The following is a 25,206-nucleotide window of genomic DNA, read 5'->3' as shown; positions in this document are numbered from 1 at the left end:
TCATCCTGACTTCCAACTTGGAATTCTCAGGAGACTAGGACCTTCATGTAAGACAAGAAGCTTCATAAAACAGAGAATAGAGTTACAGGATTTGTCAGGTGTCAATGTGAGGACCTGAAAGTGGACTCACAGTAGCACACAGTATAAAAGGTGCCCGATGTTTTAAGGAGCCAAGGTAAGGACCTTGAATGATGATCCCAGTGAACTCGGGATGGAAAAAAACCCTACTGAGCTCTCAGCACTGGGTATCCCCTTGGAGGGAGGTGGACTGAGGCATCCTTTCACTTGCTTCTGGATCATGTGGAGGTCTAAAGTGTCTGTAGCAGAATAGCAGAGAGAAGGGTGCCCAGGCTCCGCCAGGACTTGACATGGTAATACGAAAGATGAGCTGAGAGGACCCCACTGCCGGGACCTGCTGTCACGTCAGTAAATCCAAAGCAGGGCTGAGAGGATGCAGAGGAAAAGTCTTAAGGCTTCTGTTCTTCCTCTGTGGGATTCTGTGGGGACAGGCTGAGCAGGAAAACAGGAGGCTTGTGGGTTCCTAGGGCAGTGTCCTCAAGGACACCTGCAGAGGTGGCCTTTGATTAGGCCAAGGTAGAATCTCCCTGTTTTAAGGTGCTCATGTCACCTCATTCTCCATCCTCCAGGTGCCCCAATCTCCTGTCTACTGGCCCAGAATCCTGCCTGCGGTCCCTGACCACAGCCATCATGCCCCGTCGGCAGAAGAGTAAGGTCTGTGCTCGTGAGAAACGTCACCAGGCCTGATCTGAGACCCAGGGTCTTCATGATCAGGCCACCACATCTCGGGGAGAAGAAACCACCTCCTCCTCCCCTCCTGATTCAAAGAGTGCTCCCTCAAGCTCGTCTGCTGCTGGCACCCCCAAGGGGCCTCAGGGGGCCCAAGGCACCACCAGTGCTGCTGCAGGTGCTATACCCAAAAGATCTGGTGGTGGTGGCGCAGCACGCTCGAGATCTGGTGTAGGTGCCGAGGGCCAAGTTCAGGGAGGTGAAAATTCCTCCCAGGCTTCAGCTGCTGCGGCGAGCTCTCACACAGATCTTCTGACCAAGAAGGCACAGATGTTGGTGCAGCACATGCTGTGTAAGTATAAGATGAGGGAGCTCATTAAGAGGTCTGAAATGCTGAAGGCAATCAGTGGAAGGTACATGAAGCAATTCCCAGAGATCCTCAGCAGGGCCTCTGAGCACATGGAGGTTGTGTTTGGCCTGGTGCTGAAGGAAGTTAGACCCAACAGTCACTGCTATACCCTGGTGAGCAACCTAGATCTCAGCGACAGTGAGTCTATGAGAGGTGACTTGGGGCTGCCGAAGAATGGTCTTATGATGCCTCTGCTGAGTTTCATCTACCTGAATGGCCCCCGTATCTCTGAGGAGCACATCTGGAAGTTCCTGAATATTCTGGGCATCTATGATGGAAGAAGGCACTTCATCTTTGGAGACACCAGGAAGCTCATCACAGAAGATCTGGTGCGGGAAGAGTACCTGGAGTACCGCCAGGTGCCCGGCAGCAATCCCCCTCGCTATGAGTTCTTCTGGGGTCCTAAAGCGCTTACAGAAACCAACAAGAATAAAGTCATGGAGTTTTTGGCCAAGGTCAATGATACGGTCCCTGATGCCTTCTTGGCGCAATATGAGGAGTCTTTCAGACAGGAAGTAAAGAGCACCGGGACCAGATCTGCAGCCAGGGTTGACACTTCTGCCTCGGTCATGGCTGGCACTTCTGCCTCAGTCATGGCTGCCACTTCTGCCTCGGGCATGGCTGCCACTTCTGCCCTGGGCATGGCTGACTTTTCTGCTTCAGGCATGGCTGGCATGTCAGCCTGGGTTACTGCAGGCATGTCTGCCTCGGTCTGGGATAGCCCTTCTGCTGCAGCCCAGGCTCAGTATCTTGCCTCAGCCAGGCCTGGCATTTCTACTGCAGCCAGCGCTGGCCCTTCTGCCTCGGCCAGTGCCCACGCTAGGGCCGTATCCAGCCACTCATCTCGCCCCTAGTGTGGTCGGAAGGCCGTTCTTCACTTTGTGGTCAGAAAGGCCTGTCAACCCGTGTTCCTGTTGATTCCCCCCCCTAGTTTTCAGTTCTTTCTTTTTTCAACAGAAACTTTATTTAGGTTCATGATACAAGTATTTGAGTAAAATGGGTCACACACAGTTTGCTGTTTGTCAGATTTATGAGTAACAATTTTGTTTTTTGAAATGCATATTGGAAATCCTCATATCACTTTTGTGATCCCGGATGAGAATAACATCACTTTAGGATAAGAATATCCTTAGAAATGTGAAAGACACCACACTAATAGAAGCTCAGAACATAGATACATAGAGAGATAGCCAAAAGTTCTTCAAGTTTTGGTTTGCTTTACTCTGTTTAGTCTCCCTTTTTGTAAATATAAAAGATATATGCTTGGATCTGCTTATGGTTTTCAAGAATGTTTGAGAATATAAATTAAAGCAAATGATTTGTTTGTGGCTCTTCTTTTACACAAACATTAATTGAGCATCTGCTTTTAAGAAGTCTTTCATGCCTGTATTGGCGATGTTTAGTCAAAGAAACTCCCAGTTTCTGCCCATTCACTTATAGTTTCCAGGGAAGCTGTCATTCTATGGAAGAGGCTGAGAGACTCTCTACTTCAAGAAGAACAAAAAAGAAGCAGGGTAAAGAGCGGGTGGAGAGAATATATTACTTTGGTTTCATTGCTAAGCAGAATTTTGGCTGATTGGGGAGGTTGGGTTATTTTTTTTTTTTCTTTCAGTTAGAACGCTGCATAGTTTCTGACATCTGATAGATGCAAAAAAAGAAAAGAAACCCAGCTGATGTAACATCTGAGGTCAAGATCATCGTAATAACTGGGATTGCCCCTAATTTCTCAATAGAGACAGGTTCTGTGACAGATGCTTTCGATAAATACATATATTCCACCAGTCTGACAAGGCAGGGTTTATCAAACTCACTTCACAGGGGAGAACCCAAGGCTCATAGAGTTAGAGTTTGGTTTTGTGCCAAAATACTTAAGGCTGGTAAATGACAGACCTAGGACTAGACTCCTGCCCTAAACTACTCTAGCGTACATACTGTTCTTCTCCCCCCACCCTGAGACATACCCTTGTCTTGTCTTTTAAACAAGTACTTTTAACATTTGATATTTCATTTCCCTTGTGGCTCAGCTGGTAAAGAATCCTCCTGCAATGCGGGAGACCTGGGTTCGATCCCTGGGTTGGGAAGGTCCCCTGGAGAAGGGAAAAGCTACCCACTCCAGTATTCTGGCCTGGAGAATTCCATGGACTCCATGGACTGTACAGTCCATGGGGTCACAAAGAGTCGGATGTGACTTTCACTTTCACATGGTAATTCTCTCTTTTGGACTTCCCTGATGGCCCAGGGAAGTCCAGATGGTAAAAGCCTCTGCCAGCAATGCAGGAGACCCTATTTAGATCCCTGGGTTGGGAAGATCCCCTGGAGAAGGAAATGGCAACCCACTCCAGTACTCTTGCCTGGAAAATCTGATGGACAGAGGAGCCTGATAGGCTATAGCCCATGGGGTCACAAAGAGTCGGACATGACTGAGCAACTTCACTTTCACTTTTCACTTGTCCTTTTTCTTATTTATTTATTTGGCTGTGCTAGATGTTAGTTGCAGCACATGGGGTCTACTTCCCTGACCAGGGATCGAACCTGGGCCCCCTGCATCGGGCGCCTGAGGTGTTAGCCACTGGACCACCAGGAAAGTCCCCACCCTGTAACTTTTATTTCAGTGTTTTTCTCAGTACTTCAAAATTTGTCCTAGGTGATAAAAAAAGAATGTCCTTTTGCTCAAGCTCCTGGATCAGAATGTGTAGCCAGAGCAGTAAGAATACCAAATATATTTAACCAGAAATGCATATCCCTTATTCATTACTCATAGATAAATGAAAGAGACACTATTCGGTGACAGTATTAGCATGTGCATTGGCCATGTTAGATAAGCTCTGAAGACCAAGGGCTCTCCATACCATGCTTACAGTCTCTTGTCTGTAGAAAGTAAATCTACCAGAACAGAAATGACATGAGAATCTTCACCTGGCTGATGAGATAGATTTATGTACTTTTTTTCTCTGATGGATGACCACCTATCCTGGAACTCCTGCCTTGGGCTGTAGCTTCTCCATCTCCTATCACTCCTGGGACAGGGCCCCTTTCATTTTCCATAGCATTGCAGAGCAAACACAGTTCAAGTGTTTGCAGAGATGTGGAATTTCCCCAGAAGCCTTTAATCCAAGACACAGAAAGCAAGATGAGGGCCCCATGTAGGAGGACTGAGGAGAGCAACACCCCAGAATATGGATGTTGGTCACTGGAACAGCACTCCCAACTGCTCTCAGTCACAGGGGATCTCAGAACTGTTGGGCTAAGCATGGCCTCGCTTATTCTTCAGGCTTCTCAGAGACCTAAGAAACTTGGTCTTGGTGCAGAGTTCTGAGGTTGGTAGAGCAGAGAGGATCAATCTCTCAGAAATGACAGTGATTAACCTGAATGAGGGTGAATGAAAGATGCAGCCCCATAGTAGGAACCTGTAAAGATATACTTGTCCTTATTGGCAAGTATATGAAGTCCAGAACAATCCGGGCTGCTGTGGTTAACACTTTCAACTCAGGTCCCGGGAAGGTAGGGATTTTGGGAATCAGCAGAGCCCTCAGCCTCAGATCAGCAGAGAATAGAGCCCCAGGAAAGGTGAAGAGTCAAAGTGAAGACCCAGGGTGTGGATATGGAAGCCCCTCAACTCACAGCCAACAGGACTACACTTAGCTCATCTTCTCCGGTTAGCCCTGGGAGGCATAGGTAAGTGCTGGCCAGCTCAAGGGCCCCGTGACTTCTGCCTGGTTGGTGTCAAGGAGATGAGGACCTTGGTTTATAGGCTGGCTGTTCATCAGAGAGTGGAAATCCCAGGTATGACAGTGGCACACTTGTCTGAGGAGTGCGGCAGGCAACTACCCCATTACAGATAAATTCTTAGAAAGTCCTGCAAATGTAATGGGCCCTGGGAGGGAACAGGCAGGGCTTTCAGACTAAGTTTATCCCTTATTTTCTGAAGGTGAATGGCTTCAGGGCCTTAAAGTCCTTGGGCTAATGGGGAGGCCTCATTTAGCTGATGTAGGGTACCCAGTTCCTAATAGTATTCAATCGATGGCACTGACTGACAATGAAGGATCCCTCTCAGAAAGAAGGGGGCCTCGGAGGGCACTGTCCCCGTTAGGTCTTAGACTGCCACTTAGGCCTGGTGACATGGTGAGTCCTACTCTCTCCCTCCAGACGATCACATGGAGGTAAGGAATCTCATCCTGATCAAACAGAGAGACCACAGGTCAGCAGAAGGATGATTTCCAGATTGTACCAGAAGGTAAGGACCCTGATGACTGAAAAGCCCATCCATCTCAAAACAATGAGGGCAGAACATATTGCTTCCACTACTGTTGGCCTCGGAAGACCACAGACTGTTGTGGCCCGATGAGGCAAACTCCACTTCCTCCTGGGGGGTCTCGGAATTGGGGGCCTGAGGGGAGAAGCTGTAAGGCAAGTCAGGGAACATTTCCAGTTTGTGAATATTTCCAGGTTATTTCCAAGTCAGGGTGAGGATGGTAAAACTGTTTAAACATACATGCCAGGATGGCCACAGAGAATCTTCCCTACTGTCAGGCTAGAAGGCCACAGGTAGAGTTGTCAGGCCAAGGGGCCCTTCAGCTCTGACCGAGGAGTAGCAGGAAAGTTAGGGTTTTGGTCAGATGGTGGTGGTCCCATGTCAACAGAGAGGGAGTCTTGGGCTTGGCTGAGAGTCAAATTTGGGACCCTGACTTGGGACCCTGAGAGGAACCACCTGTCATCCTCAAGGACCTTGCCACAGCTTTCATTCTTGTGAGACTATGGGTAGGGGTGGCTAGATAAGGCCACTCTTATTTCCTCCTCCAGGCTCACAGGGAGGTATCGGTCTTACTATGAGGAGATAGGCCTCAGGTCAAGAAGGAGGGGATTCCCCAGGCCCCACCAGAAGTCAAATTGTGAAGCTCAAGTAGAGACTGAGGGGTCTACTCATCCCTGAATAAGAGGGGACAAAGGAAAGTCATGCCCTCCCCTTTGATGTCAGTTCTAGAAAGCTCAGGGGAAGACTGTCAGGCAAGGCTCTCCCTCACTTCTTTATACCAGGCCTTCTTCTTCTTCTTCTTGAATTGCTAAGTCATGTCTGACTCTCTTGTGACTCCATGGACTGTACCCCGCCAGGCTCCTTTGTCCATGGGATATTCCAAGGAAGAATTCTAGGCTGGGTTGCCATTTCCTCCTCCAGGGGATCTTCCTGACCCAGAGACTGAGTCTGCGTCTCCTGCAGCTCCTGTATCTCAGGCGGATCCTTTACTGCTGAGCCACCAGGGAAGCTCGATATCAGCCCTAAGGGAGGTGAGATCTTTGTTGGAAAGTGCAGCCACCAGTCATGAGAAGGGAGGGATATGGTGCCTGCCAGGCCCTGTGGCAGATGCTTTACAGTTACCACCACATGCCACCAGTCTTTCCAGACAGGGCTTGTCAAACTCCCTTCACAGTTAAAGAGCCCGAGGCTCTCTCACTTTAATGATGTGACAGACTTTTCCATGGCTGGTAAGTGACATAGGCCCTTGATCTGAGTTAGTCTAAAGCTCACCCTCTCACTCCTGCAAGCCTGAGCTGACCTTGTACCCTTAATTCCCTTCTTATTCTCATTACTGTGAAATGTATTGGAAGCAATAAGAAGAAAGACTCTGAGGTCGAACTATTACATTGTAATACATAGCCAGAGCAATAATAATAATAATGCCAAAACAAATGTGACATATGAAGAGAGGAAAGAAGAGATAATATTTGCTGGCAATAAGATCATCTATGCATACATATGAGGTTTCAGATAAGCTTAAAGATCAAGGACTCACACAACAATCATCACATAACCATTTTTTTAATAAAAAAATATCTATTAGATCTAAAATATAAAATTTATTTATTAGAACAGAGGTTGCCTGAGAAGTCTGGCTGAAGGACAGAGGGCCAGGTTACCACGTTTTGTTTCTCTCACAGGTCTCTACCTGGGCCCCCTTATTTATGCCATGGATTTCCCATCTCTTATCACTCCTAGGACAGGGACTCCTTCTCTGCAAGGTTTGGAGTAGGGAAACTGATCGGGGCTTTTCAGGGATGTGGCATTTCCTAAGAAGCCTTTAATCAAAGGGGCAAGGGCTTATAGGGGGACACCCATATCTGGACTGAGGAAAGCACACCCAGGAATATTAGGTATAAGAAGGTTCCAGGGAGAGACCTCAAGTTGAACATCTCTTTTGTCTGTTGTCACAGTATAGTTGTCAGGGACTTGAAACCTTTTGTCTAAGGAGGGCACTCTCAGGTCAGAGTAGGAATTGTCAAATATATATGTGAAGCCCCTTAATAAGAAGTGAAAGAAATAGCCACCCAGAACCACTAGGGTTCTGTAGTGTCCACTTGCTGCTGTCAGCCCTCAGGGGTCCTGAATTCCATCATAGGATGAGGTAGAGAGAGGCCTTGAGAGGTAAGAGGGAGCGCTACTGCCATGGGCAGGGCACATTCCAGATCTAAGTCCTCCAGCTCCTCCCACATAGTGACATCCAGTGCAGATCCTTCATCTTGAGGTTGAAAAGAGAAGTAAGTATTCCAAGTAATTGAGTGCCAAGATGGAGCTTAAGGGAATACATTTTATGTCTTTTTTTGTTCTTGCTTGACCTCAGTAACTGGGATATGTATCTTTTTCTGCTTAGGGCTTTCTTTTTCATAGTATTGAAATATTCTTCCTTGTAATTGAAGGTTTCTTTGACTCCCGTATCTGTGTTTATGAACAAAGTATATCCCATTTATTACTGTTTTTCAGTATAAGGATAAAGCTTTTGGTATTTTCTATAATGAATCAGATAATGAATCAGAAATCCTTGAATCTCTGTGATTCAGAGAAAGATAACATGTCAAACGTATTGGGAGTTTCTTGCCAATGTGAATGAAGACTAAGTGAAATTGTTGATATCAGGAAATAAAGAAAAGGGTCTTGACTGTGTGGCATCTGCAATACAGTGGAACAGGAATTCCCAGCCCCTGTTTCCCCTCAGCAGCCCAGATGTTAAAATTGTGTAAGTAACAAAAAACCTTTATAGAAGGTCTAGAACCCAATTACGAAATTGCAGTACCACAGGTAAGCATAAAACTTAGATCAGCTGCACTTGCAATGCATAAGCACAGTGACTTGACTCTATTGGCATCACCCCCTGTCTGGGGCTGGTACAGCTTGGTACCAAAAGAGATTGCGACCTTTCCTGGTAGGGGAAAGTGACAGTGGGGTGAATGTTTTGAGTGTCCAGGAAACTGTTAGTACTAAGAAATGTATTCAAGAAAGGTGCAGGACACAAAATAACACAGAAAAGTGAGTTGTGTTTCTAAATACTGACAACAAACTATCTGAAAAAGAAATTAAGAAAACAGTTCTGTTTCAAATATGTCAAAAAGAATAAAATACTTAGAAATAAATTTAATCCAGGAAGTGAAATATCTATACACTGAAGGCAACAAGACACCGATGGAACAAATTGGAAAAGACACAAATAAAAAGATGTCCCAAGTATATGGATTGGAAGAAGTCATACTGTTAAAATATCCATACTGCCCAAAGTGATCTACAGACTTAATGTACTGTGTGTCATAATTCCACTGGAATTTTCCAGAGAAATAGAAATGCTAAAATTCTTATGAAACCACAAAAGACCTTGGATAGACAAAATAATGTTGAGAAAGACGAGCAAAGGTGGAAGCCTGGCTCTTCTTGCCTTTGTTCAAGACAATATGATACCAGCATATACATAGATACACAGACCAATGGAACAGAATAGAGCCTAGAAATACAACCATGCACATATAGTCAAGTAATCTTTGACAAAGGCACTAAGAATACACAGTGAAAAAGACAGTATCCTCCGTCAACAAATAGTGTTGAGAAAACTGAATATTTGCATGAAAAGTATCAAACTGGAGTCGTATCTTACATCATACTCAAAAAATGTAAAATGGATTTAAGACTTAAAAATGAGATCAGAAACCTTAAAACAGTTAGAAGAAAACATAGGGGAGAACGCTTTGTCATTTGTCTTGGCAATGTTCTGGGGATTTTAGTTTTGTTGTTGTTGTTGTTGTTTTTAATTTGACAACAGAAACACAGGCAAGAAAAACAAAAATAAATGGCACTACATCAAATTAAAAAGATTCTGTATAGCAATGGAAACAATCAACTACATGAAAAGGTGAAATAGGAGAACAAGTTTGCAAGCCATATATCTGATAAATTAATATAAAAGGAACTCAGACAACTCAATACCAGACTAATTAATTGAAAATAACTAAAAAAGGAGCAAAGAACCTAAATATTTTCCAAAGAAGACATACAAATGGCCAACAGCTATATGAAAAGGAGCTCAGCATCACTAACCACCAGAGAGATGATAATCCACACCACAGTAAGAGATCACCTCATACCTGTTGGGAGAGCTATTATCAAAAAGCCAAGTGAGAACACGTTTTGGCAAGGGTGTTGAGAAAAGGGAACCTTTGCACACAGTTGCTGGGAATATAAATTGGCACAGCCACTATGGAAAAGAAGTGTGGAGGTTCCTCAGAAAATCACAACTGTAGCTATCGTACGACTCAGCATTGCCACTTCTTTGTATGTAGTCGACCCTTGAACCACACAAATTTGAACTGTGCAGGTCCACATATAGATGAATTTTTTTCAATAAATACATTGGAAAACTATTCAGAGATTTGAGATGACTTGAAAAAACAGGTGACTCACATAGCCTAGAAATATAAAAAGATTAAGAAAAAGCTGTCATGGATGCATAAAATTTATGTAGATGCTAGTCTATTTTATCACTTCATGGGAAATAGATGGGGAAACAGTGGAAACAGTGTCAGACTTTATTTTTTTGGGCTCCAAAATCACTGCAGATGGTGACTGCAGCCATGAAATTAAAAGACGCTTACTCCTTGGAAGGAAAGTTATGACCAACTTAGATAGCATATTCAAAAGCAGAGACATTACTTTGTCAACAAAGGTCCATCTAGTCAACGCTATAGTTTTTCCTGTGGTCATGTATGGATGTGAGAGTTGGACTGTGAAGAAGGCTGAGCGCCGAAGAATTGATGCTTTTGAACTGTGGTGTTGGAGAAGACTCTTAGAGTCCCTTGGACTGCAAGGAGATCCAACCAGTCCATTCTGAAGGAGATCAGCCCTGGGATTTCTTTGGAAGGAATGATGCTGAAGCTGAAACTCCAGTACTTTGGCCACCTCATGCAAAGAGTTGACTCATTGGAAAAGACTCTGATGCTGGGAGGGATTGGGGGCAGGAGGAGAAGCGGAGGACAGAGGATGAGATGGCTGGAATGGCATCACTGACTCGATGGACATGAGTCTGAGTGAACTCTGGGAGTTTTGTGATGGACAGGGAGGCCTGGTGTGCTGCGATTCATGGGGTCGCAAACGTCAGACACGACTGAGTGACTGAACTGAACTGAACCATAAAATATACACAAATATGAAAAGATGAAATTTATCAAAAGTTATGTGCACACACAGACACACACACACACTTATGGACCATGAATAGCACTATTCGTCCCTGATGAGCAGTTTCAGTAGTAAATTGTGATCTCAAAAAACTGATCACCAATGGTTTTCAGGTAGTTCTCATTCTGTTTACTACGATATATTGTAAACCTTGAATAAAATGATAGGACTCATATGAAGTGCCCCTAGTGGTGCTGGAAGTGCTTTAAAGAAGCAGAGAAGTCACGACATTATGCAAAAAAGTTGAATTGCTTGTTGTGTACCACAGTTTGGGTCTGCAGTCGTGGTTGCCACCATTTCAAGATGAATGAATCCAGCATAAGGACCACTGTAAGAAAAAGAACAGGAAATTTAAGAAGCCAACACTGCAGCTACACCAGCAGGTGTGAAAACCTTGTGCTTTTTGTGAACTACATTTTTATCTTGTGTTTAAAATATAGCTTGTATGTGGGTGCAGGATTGCTACAAGCAAGGCATACCTATAGACTCTAATATGATTGAAGAAAAATCAAAGTCATTATGACAACCTAAAGCAAAAGGTGGGGGTGACGGATCTAAAGCTGGAGAATTTAATGGCAGCAAAGGATGGCCTGACAAATTTAGAAAGAGGTTGGACTTAAAATATCAAAATAATAGGAGAAGCAGCTTTTGCGAAATCAACAGGCAACAGATGTGTTCCCAGACGCCATTAAGAAAATCACCGGGTATTAGCTCTTCACAGGATAGCTATCGCAGAGTCTGGGTTGCTATCTCAATTTAGTTCCCTCAGATTGCCCTCGGGGCATTCAGACACGGGGTCCTTACCCTAAGCAATGCAGCCTGCGCCTCCCTGTCAAGCCCACCCCCCGCCCTCCCCCGCCTTGCCGGTGGCAGACGTGAGTGTCTAGGCTGCTGCTCCACTGGGAGTTGCCGTTAGGCATGTAATCTGTGGGTTTTAATTATTTATGTATGTATGTATTTTTCTTCCTCCCGATTATATTGCCCTCTAAGATTCCTAGGCTCACCACAGACCCGCCAGTGAGAGTCTTTCCTGGTGTTCGGAAACTACTCTCTTTTTTTAAGACTCCCTTCCTGGGATGGATTTCCATCCCTACCTCTTTTATTTCTATGTTTATCTTTTATATTTTGTCCTACCTCCTTTTGAAGACAATAAACTGCCTTTGTAGGTTCCTGATGTCCTCTGCCCGCGTTCAGAAGTTGTTTTGTGGAATTTTCTCAGCATTCAAATGTTCTTTCAATGACTTTGTGGGGGAGAAAGTGGTCTCCCCATCCTATTCCTCTGCCATCTTAGGACTGCCCCTTGAAACATGGGATCCTAATTCCACAACCAGGGTTTGAACTCATACCCCTTACACTGGAAGCACAGTTTTGTTTTTTGTAATTTGAACGTTTATTTTTTTCTTGGGGACAGCCGGTTAACAATATTGTGACAGTTTCAGATGAACAGTGAAGGGACTCACCCATACATAGACATGTATCCACTCTGCCCCAAACTCTCCTACCATCAATATTGCCACATAGCACATAACCAAAATAATTAAGAGAGATAAAGGAGAGAAAGAGAGAATGCTCAGTAACCCTATGATTATCTGCATGTGCAAATTCAGACACCCTCAAGTTATCAAGGGCTTACAAGATTATCAGGTGCCATGCTTCTATGTAGAAAGTAAATACTTAATTTTTTAAATTAAAAATATTTATTTTTATTTATTTTTGGCTGCTCTGAGTCTTAGCTGTGACACTCGGGATCTGTGTTGCCACATGCAGGCTCTTTAGTTGTGGCATGTGAAAGTTTTAGTTGTGGCACATGAACTCTTCGTTCTGGTATGTGGGATCCAATTACCTGACCAGGGATCGAACCTGGGCCCCCTTCACTGGGAGTACAGAGTCATAACCACTGGACCAACAGGAGGGTCCTGAAAGTAAAGACTTTAGAACCACCCTAAATCTGGTGGCTCAGAAAGTAAAGAATCCACCTGCAATGTGGGAGTCCTGGGTTTGATTCCTGGGTTTGGTACATCTGCTGGAGGAGAGCAACTCACTCCAGGATTCTTGCCTGGAGAATCCCCATGGACAGAGGAGCCTGGCAGGCTACAGTCCATGGGGTTGCAAAGAGTAGGACATGACTGAGCAACTAAGCACACAACCAAAATCTGGCTGAAGAGAAGGAATATATCAGCTCTTTTTCTGTGACAGCATAACATCTGTCCTGACTTCCTTGATTTCTGCTGCATTTTCCTAATCTTACATCACTTTTGGAACTTAGACCCGTTTTCTCCAAGATTTGCTAGAGGGTAACTGCTCAAGTGTTTGTAGGAATATGCATTTCCAGGAAGCCTTTAATCAAGCAACAGAAGCTGATATCAGAACTCCATGAAAGAGGACTGTGGAGACAGTGACTCCTGATTATAGTGGTCACCCAAAGAGCCATCTTAAAGCAGTAGAAGGAGCAGTCTCAGGCTCTGGTCGATGTAGTGAGGATGCTGAGCAAGAGGAATCAGAAGGACTCGAGTTGCATCCCTGCTGCCTGTTTTCGGAGGCCCTTATGGACTACGATCACATGAGGGTCACCCTGACTTCCAACTTGGAATTCTCAAGGAGACTAGGACCTTGATGTAAGACAAGTAGCTTCACAAGCAGAGAGTGGAGTTACAGGGTTCGTCCCGTGTCAATGTGAGGACGTGAAAGTGCACTCACAGTAGCACACACTGCATCGAAGGAGGCCCTGGAAAATCTCTGTCGCTGTGCTCCCCAGGAAGCTCAGGGCACAGATGTCAGGTTGATTTCAGTCTGGAAATTCTCAGTGAGGTGCGGCCTCTGTCTAATAGGATCAGCCTAGTTTCGTGGGTGGACGAACCTGAGCCCAAGCAGGACCTCAGATGACAATGCTGAGTGTTAGCGGGGACCCCTGGAGAGGGAGCCAAACAGCATTCTGTAAATTCTTAGCTCTGAGAGACCCAGAACAGCTACTTCTAAGTGGTCCCCACATTCCACCTGTGTGAACTCAGGGAGGGCAAGGCCTTCTCTAGCAGGATAGGGCCCCAGATCTGCAGAGGGGTGTCATCTTGACCATAACTGGACTTAAGGTGAGGACGATCAGTGCTAATGAGAGGATCTCCCCAGAGCAGTGCTCCAATTCCTTCCACTAGGGACTTGGGTTGGAGAAGGAAATGGCAACCCACTCCAGTGTTCTTGCCTGGAGAATCCCAGGGACAGGGGAGCCTGGAGGGCTGCCATCTATGGGGTCGCACAGAGTCGGACATGACGGAAGCGACTTAGCAGCAGCAGTAGCAGGGACTTCGGAAGGCAAGGGCTTTGTTTGGGGGCTGTAGGACTTGGGTTCATAGATGGAGGCGTTCGGGGCTCTGATAAACCGCACACGGAGGACGCTGAGAGAGAATCCAGGGACGGATGAATATTGAGCTACTGGGGCTCCCGTAGCACGCCACCCTTGCCGTCGACCCCGGAAGACGTCACGCAGGACCCTGTGCAGATCCCCTCCATTTCCGCTTCGAAGGCGAGGAGCTCGAGCGGTAGCTGCAGCAACCGTTTGGCGGAGACTTAGTGTCCAGAACTTGTCCGGAACCAAGGTGAGGACCTGAATGTAGCTGAAGGGACTTTCCCAACCCTCCCAGTAATAAAAGTGACCCATCCACATCCCACCCCTGTGATATGGCTCTTGTGGGCCCCTCAGAGCTATCGGCCGAATGTGGTCTAGAGTGTCTCAGGCTAAGGCGTTGGTTTGTGGGGGTAGGCCCAGATTCTACCCCCGGAGGTGGTGTAGGATGTAGATAACGGCCCTGAGGACTGAGGAGCAGAGTTCGACACTGCAAGGGGGCCACACTGAGCGACTCCCCTATACTGGGCTCTAGGAGGCCTCGGGTAAGTTGGCCAACTGTGGTGCCCCCTGGTGTCCACTGGAGGTGGTTTTGGTGAAGTGAGAACCTTGCTCTAACAGAATAAAACCAGTTCAACAAAGGGAGCTAGTCTGCACCATGATTCATGGTTGTGACGCTGAGTAAGTATGGCGGCCACTTCCTTAAGAAACGGGGCCACGTAAAGTGCCAGCCCTGTTTTCAGGCCTGGGAGAATAGGGCGTTTTGACATGACACTTCCCGGGACATCTCAGGGAAATGAGCAACCAGGTCAAAGTGGTAGCCTTAGGTTATTAAGGGAGGGTTTCAGATTTGCCAGGGGTCATGGTGAGAACCTCGGGGGCTGTGGATATGTTCCACACCACATCATTCGGACCAAATCCTCCCTGTCGTCATCCCTGGCAGACCTCAAGAATACATGTCAGTCCCCACTGTGGGCTAAGGAGTGGTCAGCTAAGGCAGTGGTGAACAGAGGGAGAGCTCTTAGACCCTGTCATGTGTCAAATGTAGACCTTGGATACTTCTATGTCCTGGCTATTGTAAATAGTGCTGCAGTGAACATTTGAGTACAAGTGTCTTTTTCAGTTAGTTTCCTCAGGATATATCCTCCGTAATGATACTGTTGGCTCATGTGGTAGTTTTATTTCTAGTTTTTTATGCAGAGTGAATTAAGTCAGAAAGAGGAAAGCCAATATCATATATTAATGCATATATTTGGAATCCAGAAAGATGGCACTGATGAACCTCTTTGCAGGACAGCCTGGGTATGCAGGCATAGAGAACACACTGGTGTAAACAGTGGGGGAAGTAGAGGGAGGGACAGATTGAGAGAGTTACATTGGAAATGTACACATTACCATATGTAAAATAAATAACCACTGGGAATTAGTTTTATGACTCAGGGAGCTCAAAGCCAGTGCCCTAACAGCTTAAGAGGGGTGGGATGGGGTGGAGGGGGGAGAGAGTTTGGAGAGGGAGGAGACATACAGTATACCTATGGCTGATTCATGTTGATGTCGGGCAGAAAATAACACAGTATTGTAAAGATATTATCCTTCCATTAAAAATAAATAAATTTGTTTTAAAAAAGACATATAGAAGAAAAGAGAAGCAAAAAAAAAAAATTAACTTTGAATTGGGATCTTGGATGGGACCACAGGGAGGTCAACCTGCCTGCAACAGCTTCCATTCTTAGGAGACCGTGTTTGGGAAGATGAGGTCATCCTCACTTCCTCCTGTGGGGACACAGGGTAATTGGCTTTTACTATCAGACAGGTATCAGTTCAGGAGAAAGGGGAGGTTCTCTGCCAGGCGCCCAGTTAAGGAACCTGAGTGAGGACTTAGAGCATGCGTCCCAACCCTTGGATTTCAGCCCAGGAAATCTCAGAGATGGGCTGTGAGGTTGAACATCTGCTTTACTGTTTTATACTAAGTCTAAGGGAGGGGAAATGTCTTGTCTGAAGGTGCAGCCACCAGTTAGCAAATGGAGAATAGTGCCCAACGTTTTAAGGAGCCAAGGTAAGGACCCTTGGACCCAAGGAATGATGATCCCAGTGAACTCAGGGTAGAAGAGACCCTACTGAGCTCTCAGAACTGGGTATCCCCTGGGAGGGAGGTGCACTGAGGCATCCCTTCACGTGGAGGTCTGAAGTGTCTGCATCAGAGCCAGGACTTGATGTGATAATACTGAAGATGAGCTGAGAAGACCCCACTGTCAGCACATGGTGTCACCTCAGTAAATCCAAAGCAGGGCTGAGGGGACGCAGAGGAATAGTAAAGCCTCTGTTCTTCCTCTGGGATTCTCAGGGGACAGGCTGAGCAGGAAAACAGGAGCCTTGTGGGTTCCTAGGGCAGTGTCCTCAAGGACACCTGCAGAGGCGGCCTTTGATTAAGCCAAGGTAGAATCTCCCAGTTTTAAGGTGCTCATGTCACCTCATTTTCCATCCTCCAGGTGCCCCAATCTCCTGTCTCTTGGCCCAGACCCCTGCCTGCGGTCCCTGACCACAGCTGTCATGCCTCGTGGGCAGAAGAGTAAGCGCCGTGCTCGTGATAAACGTCGCCAGGCCCAGGCTGAGACCCACGGTCTTCATGATCAGGCTTCCACATCTAGGGGAGAAGAGACCACCTCCTCCTCCCCTCCTGATTCAGAGAGTGCGCCCTCAAGCTCGTCTGCTGCTGGCACCTCCAAGGGGCCTCCGGGAGCCCAAGGCAGCACCAGTGCTGCTGCAGGTGCTATACGCAAAAGATCTGGTGCCGGTGGCGCAGCACGCTCGAGATCTGGAGTAGGTGGCACAGCACGCTCGAGATCTGGTGCAGGTGCCGAGGGCCAAGTTCAGGGAGGTGAAAATTCCTCCCAGGCCTCAGCTGCTGCTGAGAGCTCTCACACAGATCTTCTGACCATGGAGTCAGAGAATTTGGTGCAGTACATGCTGTTTAAGTATAAGATGAGGGAGCTAATTAAGAGGTCAGAAATGGTGAAGGTTATCCACAGAAGGTACAAGGCGCAATACCCTGAGATCCTCAGCAGGGCCTCTGAGCAGATGGAGATGGTGTTTGGCATGGTGCTGAAGGAAGTCAGGCCCAACAGTCACTGCTATACCCTGGTGAGCAACCTAGATCTCAGCGACAGTGAGTCTATGAGAGGTGACTGGGGGCTGCCGAAGAATGGTCTTCTGATGCCTCTGCTGGGTGTCATCTACCTGAATGGCCATCGCACCTCTGAGGAGGAGGTCTGGAAGTTCCTGAATATTCTGGGCATCTATGATGGAAGAATGCACTTCATCTTTGGAGACACCAGGAAGCTCATCACAGAAGATCTGGTGAAGGAAGAGTACCTGGAATACAACCAGGTGCCTGGCAGCAATCCCCCTCGCTATGAGTTCCTGTGGGGTCCTAAAGCGCTCACAGAAAACAGCAAGACGAAAGTCCTGCAATTTTTGACCAAGGTCAACGATTTGGTCCCTGACGCCTTACTGCCGCATTATGAGGAGGCTTTGAGAGAGGAGGCAGAGAGCTCCGGAGCCAGAGCTGCAACCGGGACCGGCCCTTCTGCCTCAGCCAGCGCTGGCCCTTCTGCCTCGGCCAGACCTGGCACTTCTGCTGCAGCCAGGGCTGGCACTTCAGCCTCAGCCAGGGCTGACATGTCTGCCTTGACCAGTGCTGGCCCTTCAGCCTTGGCCAGGGCTGGCCCTTCGGCCTCGGCCAGGGCTGGCCCTTCTGCCTTGGCCAGACCCATCGCTTCTGCTGCAGCCAGGGCTGTCATGTCTGCCTTGGCCAGTGCTGGCCCTTCTGCCTCGGCCAGGGATGGCACTTCTGCTGCAGCCAGGGCTGGCACTTCTGCCTCAACCAGTGCCCGCTCCAGGGCCACATCCAGCCGCTCATCTGGCCCCTAGTGTGGTCTGAAGCCCATTCTTCGCTTTGTGGTTGGAAAAGCCTGTCAACCTGTGTTCCTAATATACATCAATAACTTGTTGACTTTTTATTCCTCAATTTTCAATTGTTACTTTTTACAACAAAGTTTATTTTAGGTTAATGATAGAAGTATTTGAATTACATGGGTCTCATGCTGTTTGCTGTTTGTCAGATTTAGGATTAAGAGTTTTGTTCTTTGAAATACATATTGGAAATCCTCAAATCACTTTTGTGATCCAAGCTGAGAATAACTACACTTTAGGATAAGAATATCCATAGAAATGTGCAAGACACCACACTAAGGCTCAGAACATAGATGCATAGAAAAACAGCTGAAAGTTTGTCAATTTTTGGTTTGCTTTACTTACTCTCTGTTTAGTTTCCCTTTATATAAATGTAAAAGATATATACTTTGATCGGATTATATTTTTCAAGAATGTTTGAGAATATAAATTATAGCAAATGATTTATATGTGGTTCTTTTACACAAACATTAATTGAGCATCTGCTCCTAAGAAAACTTCATGCTTGTACTGGCAATGTTTAGTCAAAAAAAAAAAAAAAAAAAAAAAGCAGTGCATGCCTCTGCCCATGCAGTTATAGTTACTCAGAGAAGCTGTCATTTTTTGGAAGAGGCTGAGTTACTCTCTAAATCAGAAAGACCAAGAGAGAAGCAAGGTAAAGAGGGGGTGGCGAGAACATATTACTTTGGTTTCATTGCTAAGCAGAAGTTTGGCTGATTGGGGAGGTTGGATCTTTTTTTATTTTTTATCAGTTAGAACACTGCATAGTCCCTGACATCTCTTAGATGCCAAAAGAAAAAAAAAAACACAACCCAGCTGATGTAACATCTGAGGTCAAGATAATCATAGTAATAACTACTATTGCCTCTAATGTCTCAATAGATACAGGCGTCGTGCCCAATGCTTTCCATAAATACATATATTCCACCAATCCTACCAGACAGAGCTTATCAAACTCACTTCACAGTGGAGAGCCTGAGGCTTATAGAGTTAGAGTTTGGTTTTGTGCCGAAATACTTAAGGCTGGTAATTGACAGAGCTGGGACTAGACTCCTGCCCTAAACTAACTTGAGCACTCATACTATTCTTCTCTCCCCACCCTGAGACACACCCTTGTCTTTTTTTTTAAACAAGTACTTTTGACATTTCATTTCCTTTTCCTTATTTATTTACTATTTGTTTATTTATTTATTTGGCTGTGCTGAATCTTATTTGCGGCACATGGGATTTACTTCCCTGACGGGATCGAACCTGGGCCCCCTGCATCGGGCGCCTGGGGTGCTAGCCACTGGACCACCAGGAAAGTCCCCACCCTGTATCTTTTATTTCAGTGTTTTTCTCAGCACTTCAAAATTTGTCCTAGGTGATAAAAAAAGAATGCCCTTGTGCTCAAGCTACTGGATTGGAATGTGTAGCCAGAGCAGTAAGAATACCAAATATATTTAACAAAAACTACGTATACCTTATTCATTACTCACAGATGAATGAAAGAGACAACATTCTGTGCCAGTATAAGCATGTACATTGGCCGTGTTAGATAACCTCTGAAGACCAAGGGCTCTCCATATCTTGCTTACAGTCTCTTGCCTATAGAAAGTAAATCTTTCAGAACAGAAATGCCATGAAAACCTTCACCTGGCTGATGAGATAGATTGTTGTACTTTTTTTTTTTCCCCCTGACGGGCTACCACCTCTCCTGGGACTCCTTGGGCTATAGCTTGTCCATCTCCCATCACTCGTGGGACAGGGACCCATTCATTCTCTGTAGCACTGCAGAGCAAACACAGCTCAAGAGTTTGCAGAGATGTGGAATTTCCCCAGAAGCCTTTAATCCAAGACACAGCAAGACGAGGACCCCATGTAGGAGGACTGAGGAGAGCAACACCCAGAATATGGGGTGGGGGTCACTGGGACAGCACTCCCGTCTGCTCTCAGACACAGGATCTCAGAACTGTTAGGCTAAGCATGCCTCGCTTATTTTTCAGGCTTCTCAGAAACTTGGTCTTGGCACCAAGTTCTGAGGTTAGATAGGAGAGAGGGTCAGTCTCTCAGAAATGATGGTGATAAACCTGAATGAGGGTGATAGAAAGACCCAGCCGCAACTTGTAAAGACCCGTCCTCATTGGCAATCCCATGAAGTCCAGAACAATCCAGGCTGCTGTGGTTAACATTTTCAACTCAGGTCCTGGGAAGGTGGGGACATTGGGAATCAGCAGAGTCCTCAGCCTCAGATCAGCAGAGAATAGAGCCCCAGGAAGGGTGCAGAGTCAAATTGAAGACCCAGGGTGTGGATATGGAAGCCCCTCAACCCCAGCCGACAGGGCTACACTAAGTCCCTCCTCTCCAGTTAGCCCTGGGAAGCATAGGTAAATGCTAGCCAGCTCAAGGGCCCCCTGACTTCTGACTGGAGGGTGTCAAGGAGATGTGGACCTTGGTTTATAGGCTGGCTCTTCATCAGAGAATGGAAATCCCAGGCATGACATTTGCACAGTCCTGTATGAGGAGTGTGGCAGCCATCTACCCCATTACAGATAAATTCTTAGAAAGTCCTGCAAATGTAATGGGCCCTGGGAGGGAAGAGGCAGGGCTTTCAGAGTAAGTGTATCCCTTATTTCCTGAAGGAGAATGGCTTCAGGGCATTAAAGTCCTTGGACCAATGGAGGAAGCCTCTATCAGCTGAAGAAGGGTACCCAGTTCCTAACAGGAATCAACTGATCGCACTGACCGTCAGCGAAGGATCCCTCCCAGAAAGAAGGGGGCTACAGAGGGCACTGTTCCTGTTAGGCCTTAGACTGTGCCACTTAGGCCTGGTGACATGGTGAGTCCTACTCACTTCCTTCCAGAACATCTCATGGAGGTAAGGCACCTCATCCTGATCAAAGGGAGCAGCCACAGCTCATAGAAGTATGATTTCCTGATTGTGCCAGAAGTCAAGGTAAGGACCCTGATGACTGAAAAGACCACCCATCTCAAAACAATGGGGCAGAACTTATTCCTTCCACTACTGTTAGCCTCAGAAGACCACAGGCTGTGGTGGCCCAATGAGGCAAATTCCACCTCTTCCTCGCGGGTCTCAGGGAATTGGGGGCTTGAGGGGAGAAGCCTTAAGGTAAGTCAGTGAATATTTCCAGGTTGTAAATATTTCAAGGTTATTTCTAAGTCAGGGTGAGGATGGTAAAGAATGTGGGGACCCACATACCAGGATGACCAGATAGAATCCTCCCTAGTATCAGGCTAGGAGGCCCCAGAGTGAGTTGTCAGCCCAAGGGACCCTTCAGTTCTGACCGAGGAGTAGCAGGAAAGTTAGGGTTTTGTTCTGATGGTGGTGGTCCCATGTCAACAGAGGGGGAGGATCTTGGGCTTGGCTGAGAGTCAAATTTGGGACCCTGATTTGGAACCCTGAGAGAAACTGTCTTTTATCCTCAACCAGCCTCTAGAGCTTTCATCCTTGTGAAACTGTGGGCAGGGGTAGCTAGATAAGGCCGCCCTTATTTCTTCCTCCAGGCTCACAGGGAGGTATGGGTCTTACTATGAGGAGATAAGCCTCAGGTCCAGAAGGAGGGGATTCCCCAGGCCCCACCAGAAGTCAAATTTTGGAGCCTGAGTGCAAACTGAGGGGTGTACCCATCCTTGAATAGAGACAAAGAGTGTCATGCCATACCCTTTGATATCAGTTCTAGAAAGCTCCAGGGAGGGCTGTCAGGCAAGGCTTTCCCTTATTTCTTTATATCAGGCCTTCTTTTTGTCATTGTTGAATCCCTAAGTTGTGCCTGACTCTTTTTTGATTCATGGACTGTGGCCCCCCAGCCTCCTCTGTCCATGGGATTCTTCAGGGAAAAACTGGAGTGGGTTGCCATTTCCTCCTCCAGGGAATCTTCCCAAGCCAGGGACTGAGTTAGGTCTCCTGAAGCTCCTGTATGTACCACAGGCAGATACTTTACTGCTGAGCCACTAGAGTGGCCCTATTTCAGGCCTAAGGGAGGTCAGATCTTTGCTGGAAAGTGCAGCCACCAGTCATGAGAAAGGAGGCATATGGTGCCTTCCAGGCACTGTGGTAGATGCTTTACAATTACCACCACATGCCACCAGTGCTTCCAGACAGGGCTTCTCAAACTCACTTCACAGATAAAGAGCCCGAGGCGCTCTCAGAGAGTTTAATGACCTGACAAACTTCCCATGGCTGGTAAGTGGCAAGGATGGTCGTAGGCCCTTGAGTTGAGTTAGTCTAAAGCTCACCCTCTCACTCCTGCAAGCCTGAGCTGACCTTGTGCCCTTAATTCCCCTTTTATTTTCATTACTGTGAAATGTATCAGAAGCAATAAGAAGAAGGACTCTCAGGTCAAACTATTGTAATACATAGCTAGAGCAATAATAATAATAATTAAAATAAATGTGACATATGAAGAGAAAAAACAAAGCAATGATGTTTGCTGACAATAGGATCATCTGTCCATATATATGAAGTCTCGGATAAGCTTCAAAATCTGAAAGCTTTAGAGTTACACATAAGCTCCAAAGATCAGGATTCAAAAACAAGTCATCTCAGAGCCATTTCTTTGTATAAAGAAATATCTATTAGACATAAGATATAAAGTTTATGTATTCGAACATAAGTTCCCTGTGAAGTCTGGCTGAAGGAGAGAAGGGACAGGTTCGCTGGAGTCCAGCTCCAGCAGCCAGGGAATCAGCCTGAAGGGATGAGCGGTGCCGGCCAAGAATGATGTAGCCTCTGACTCGAGGTACGGGACTACATGTTTATTTCAAGCATCAGGTCTTCTTTTATACTTTGACAAAAGCATTAGGTCAGAGGTTTGACATTTTTCAGTTCCAGCTCACCCAGATTTATTGTCTCATTGTTGCCCTTTAAGCAGAGTTCCTGTTTCAGCGATTCTCTCAGAATGGTGTTTACTTGTGATTACATTGTAACTCATGCTTATGTCTGGGCTGCATACCACATCCCTCAGTTTATTTCTTACGTTTCGAAATCCTGCTTGCCCCTAGTATCCTAAGCTCACTGTCTCCTAAAAAGGCTTCTAGCTATTCTTAATTATTCCTAAACCCTAAACTCAGCAAACTTCCTTTGCCATCAACATTTCCCTCACAAACAGGTCTCAGATAACAATCCTTCCCATGGCCTCAAGCTGTGGCCTATGTGCTCACCCTGGGACATTCTTTGTAAAAATCCTTGAACAAATGCCAGTGGTTACTTTATAGATTATTTTCTGGGCACAACTGCAGAAGGCTTTGTGCTTTCTCATAGTTCTCTGAAGAACAATAAGCACCTTAACGTTCTTTCCAGCCAACTCAACCGAAGAAAGAACAAGTCAGAATCACAAAACCTAACCCTTTCATCCCGGGACCGTGCCTGCGGGATGAGGAGAGGGGGTTGGGGCCATGCCTCCATTTTGTCAGTAATGCCTAATGCGGCTCCCAACACAGGTTACCATGTTTGTTTCTCTCACGGGTCTCTACCTGGGCCCGCTTACTTATGCCATGGATTTCCCATCTCTCCTCACTCCTAGGACAGGGTCTCCTTCTCTGCAACACTTGCAGTAGGGAAACTGCTTGGGGCTTTTCAGGGATGTGACATTTCCCAAGAAGCCATTTATCAAAGGAGCAAGGGCCTATAGGAAGATAGCCATGCATCTGGACTGAGGAAAGCAACACCCCCAGAATATTAGGTATAAGAAGGCTCCAGGCAGAGCTCTCAAGCTGAACATCTCACTCACAGTACAATTGTCAGGGGCTTGAGACCTTTGGTCTAAGGAAGGCGATCTCAGGTCAGAGAAGGAATTGTCAGATATATATGTAAAGCCCCTTCAAAAGAAGTGAAAGAAATAGCCACCCAGAACCACGGGGGTTCTGTAGAGTCCATTTATGATATCAGCCCTGGGAGGTCCTGAATTCCATCATAGGATGAGGAAGAGAGAGGCCTTGAGAGCTGAGAAAGACAGAGCACTACTGCCATGGGCAGGGCACGTTCCAGAACCAAGTCCTCCAGCTCCTCCCACATAGTGACATCCAGGGCAGATCCTTCATCTTGTGATTGAAAACAGGAGTAAGTATTCCAAGTAACTGAGTGCCAAGATGAGCTGAAAGGAACATATTTCATGTCTTCTTTTGTTCTTACTTGACCTCAGTAACTGGGAGATGTATCTTTTTCTGTTTAGGGCTTTCTTTTTCTTTTTTCGTACTCTTAAAATACTTTTCCTTGTAATTGAAAGTTTATTTGACTTCCATATCTGTGTTTATGAACAAAGTATATCCCACTTATTGCTGTATTTCAGTGTAAGTATAAAGGTTTTGGTATTTTGTATAATGAATCAAGTCCTTGAATCTCCCTTTGTGGTTCAGAACAAGATAACATGCCAAGAGAACTGGCATTTGCTTGCCAATGTGAATGAACACAGAAAAATTGTTGGTATCAGGAAATAAAGAAAACGGTCCTGACTGAGTGGCATCTGTAATACAGAGGAATGGGAATTCCCAGCCCCTGTATCCCCTCAGGAGCCCAGATTTTAACATTGTATAAGTAACAAAATACCTTTATAGAAGGTCCAGAATGCAATTAAGAAATTGCATTACCACAAGTAAGAATATAGCTTAGATCAGCTGTACTTGAAATGGGTAAGAACAGCAATTTGACTTTATTGGCATTAGCCCTTGTCTCAGGCTGACACAGTTCAGTACCAAGAGAGATTGTGACCTTTCTTGGTGGGGGAAAGTGAGAGTGGGGTGAATGTTCCGAGTGTCCAGGAAAATGTTAGAACTAAGAAATGAATTCAACGAAGCTGCAGGACACAAAATAACACGCAAAAATCAGTTGTGTTTGTAAACATTTACAACAAACTATCTGGAAAAAAAACCAAGAAAACAGTTCTATTTCAAAAACGTCAAAAAGAATAAAATACTTAGAAATAAATTTAACCAAGGAAGTAAAAGATCTATACACTGAAAACAAGGAAACATTGATTGAAGAAAGTGGAAAAGACACAAATAAAATGATGTCCCAAGTATACGGATTGGAACAATTCACATTGTTAAAATAGTCATACTGTCCAAAGTGATTTACAGATTTAATATAATGTGTGTCATAATTCCAGTGTAATTTTCCAGAGTAATAGGCTAAAATTCATATGACACCTCAAAAGACCTTGAATAGATAAAGTAATCTTGACAAAGAGGAGCAAAGGTGTAAGTACGGTGCTTCTTGATTTTGAACTATAGTACAAGAAGACAGTGTGATACCAG

General features: G+C 45.8%; 2 protein-coding genes across 2 annotated transcripts; both read left to right on the top strand.

The window, feature by feature from the left end:
* The first annotated feature begins 653 nt into the window (after positions 1–653).
* On the top strand, positions 654–2,471 carry LOC129638740 (melanoma-associated antigen B4-like). The gene has a single exon (XM_055563381.1). It carries the CDS (start codon positions 1,078–1,080, stop codon positions 2,008–2,010), a length of 933 nt encoding a protein of 310 aa, XP_055419356.1. The 5' UTR covers positions 654–1,077; the 3' UTR covers positions 2,011–2,471.
* Positions 2,472–16,495: 14,024 nt separating this feature from the next.
* Positions 16,496–18,398, top strand: LOC129638852 (melanoma-associated antigen B2-like). The gene has a single exon (XM_055563561.1). The coding sequence runs from the start codon at positions 16,534–16,536 to the stop codon at positions 17,911–17,913; it is 1,380 nt and encodes a 459-aa protein (XP_055419536.1). The 5' UTR covers positions 16,496–16,533; the 3' UTR covers positions 17,914–18,398.
* Positions 18,399–25,206: the final 6,808 nt, after the last annotated feature.

The sequence above is a fragment of the Bubalus kerabau genome, chromosome X (genome assembly GCF_029407905.1).
Source record: "Bubalus kerabau isolate K-KA32 ecotype Philippines breed swamp buffalo chromosome X, PCC_UOA_SB_1v2, whole genome shotgun sequence".
NCBI lineage: Eukaryota > Metazoa > Chordata > Mammalia > Artiodactyla > Bovidae > Bubalus > Bubalus kerabau.
Note: the sequence above shows the minus strand (reverse complement) of the source record. Positions and strands in the feature narration are given on the sequence as shown.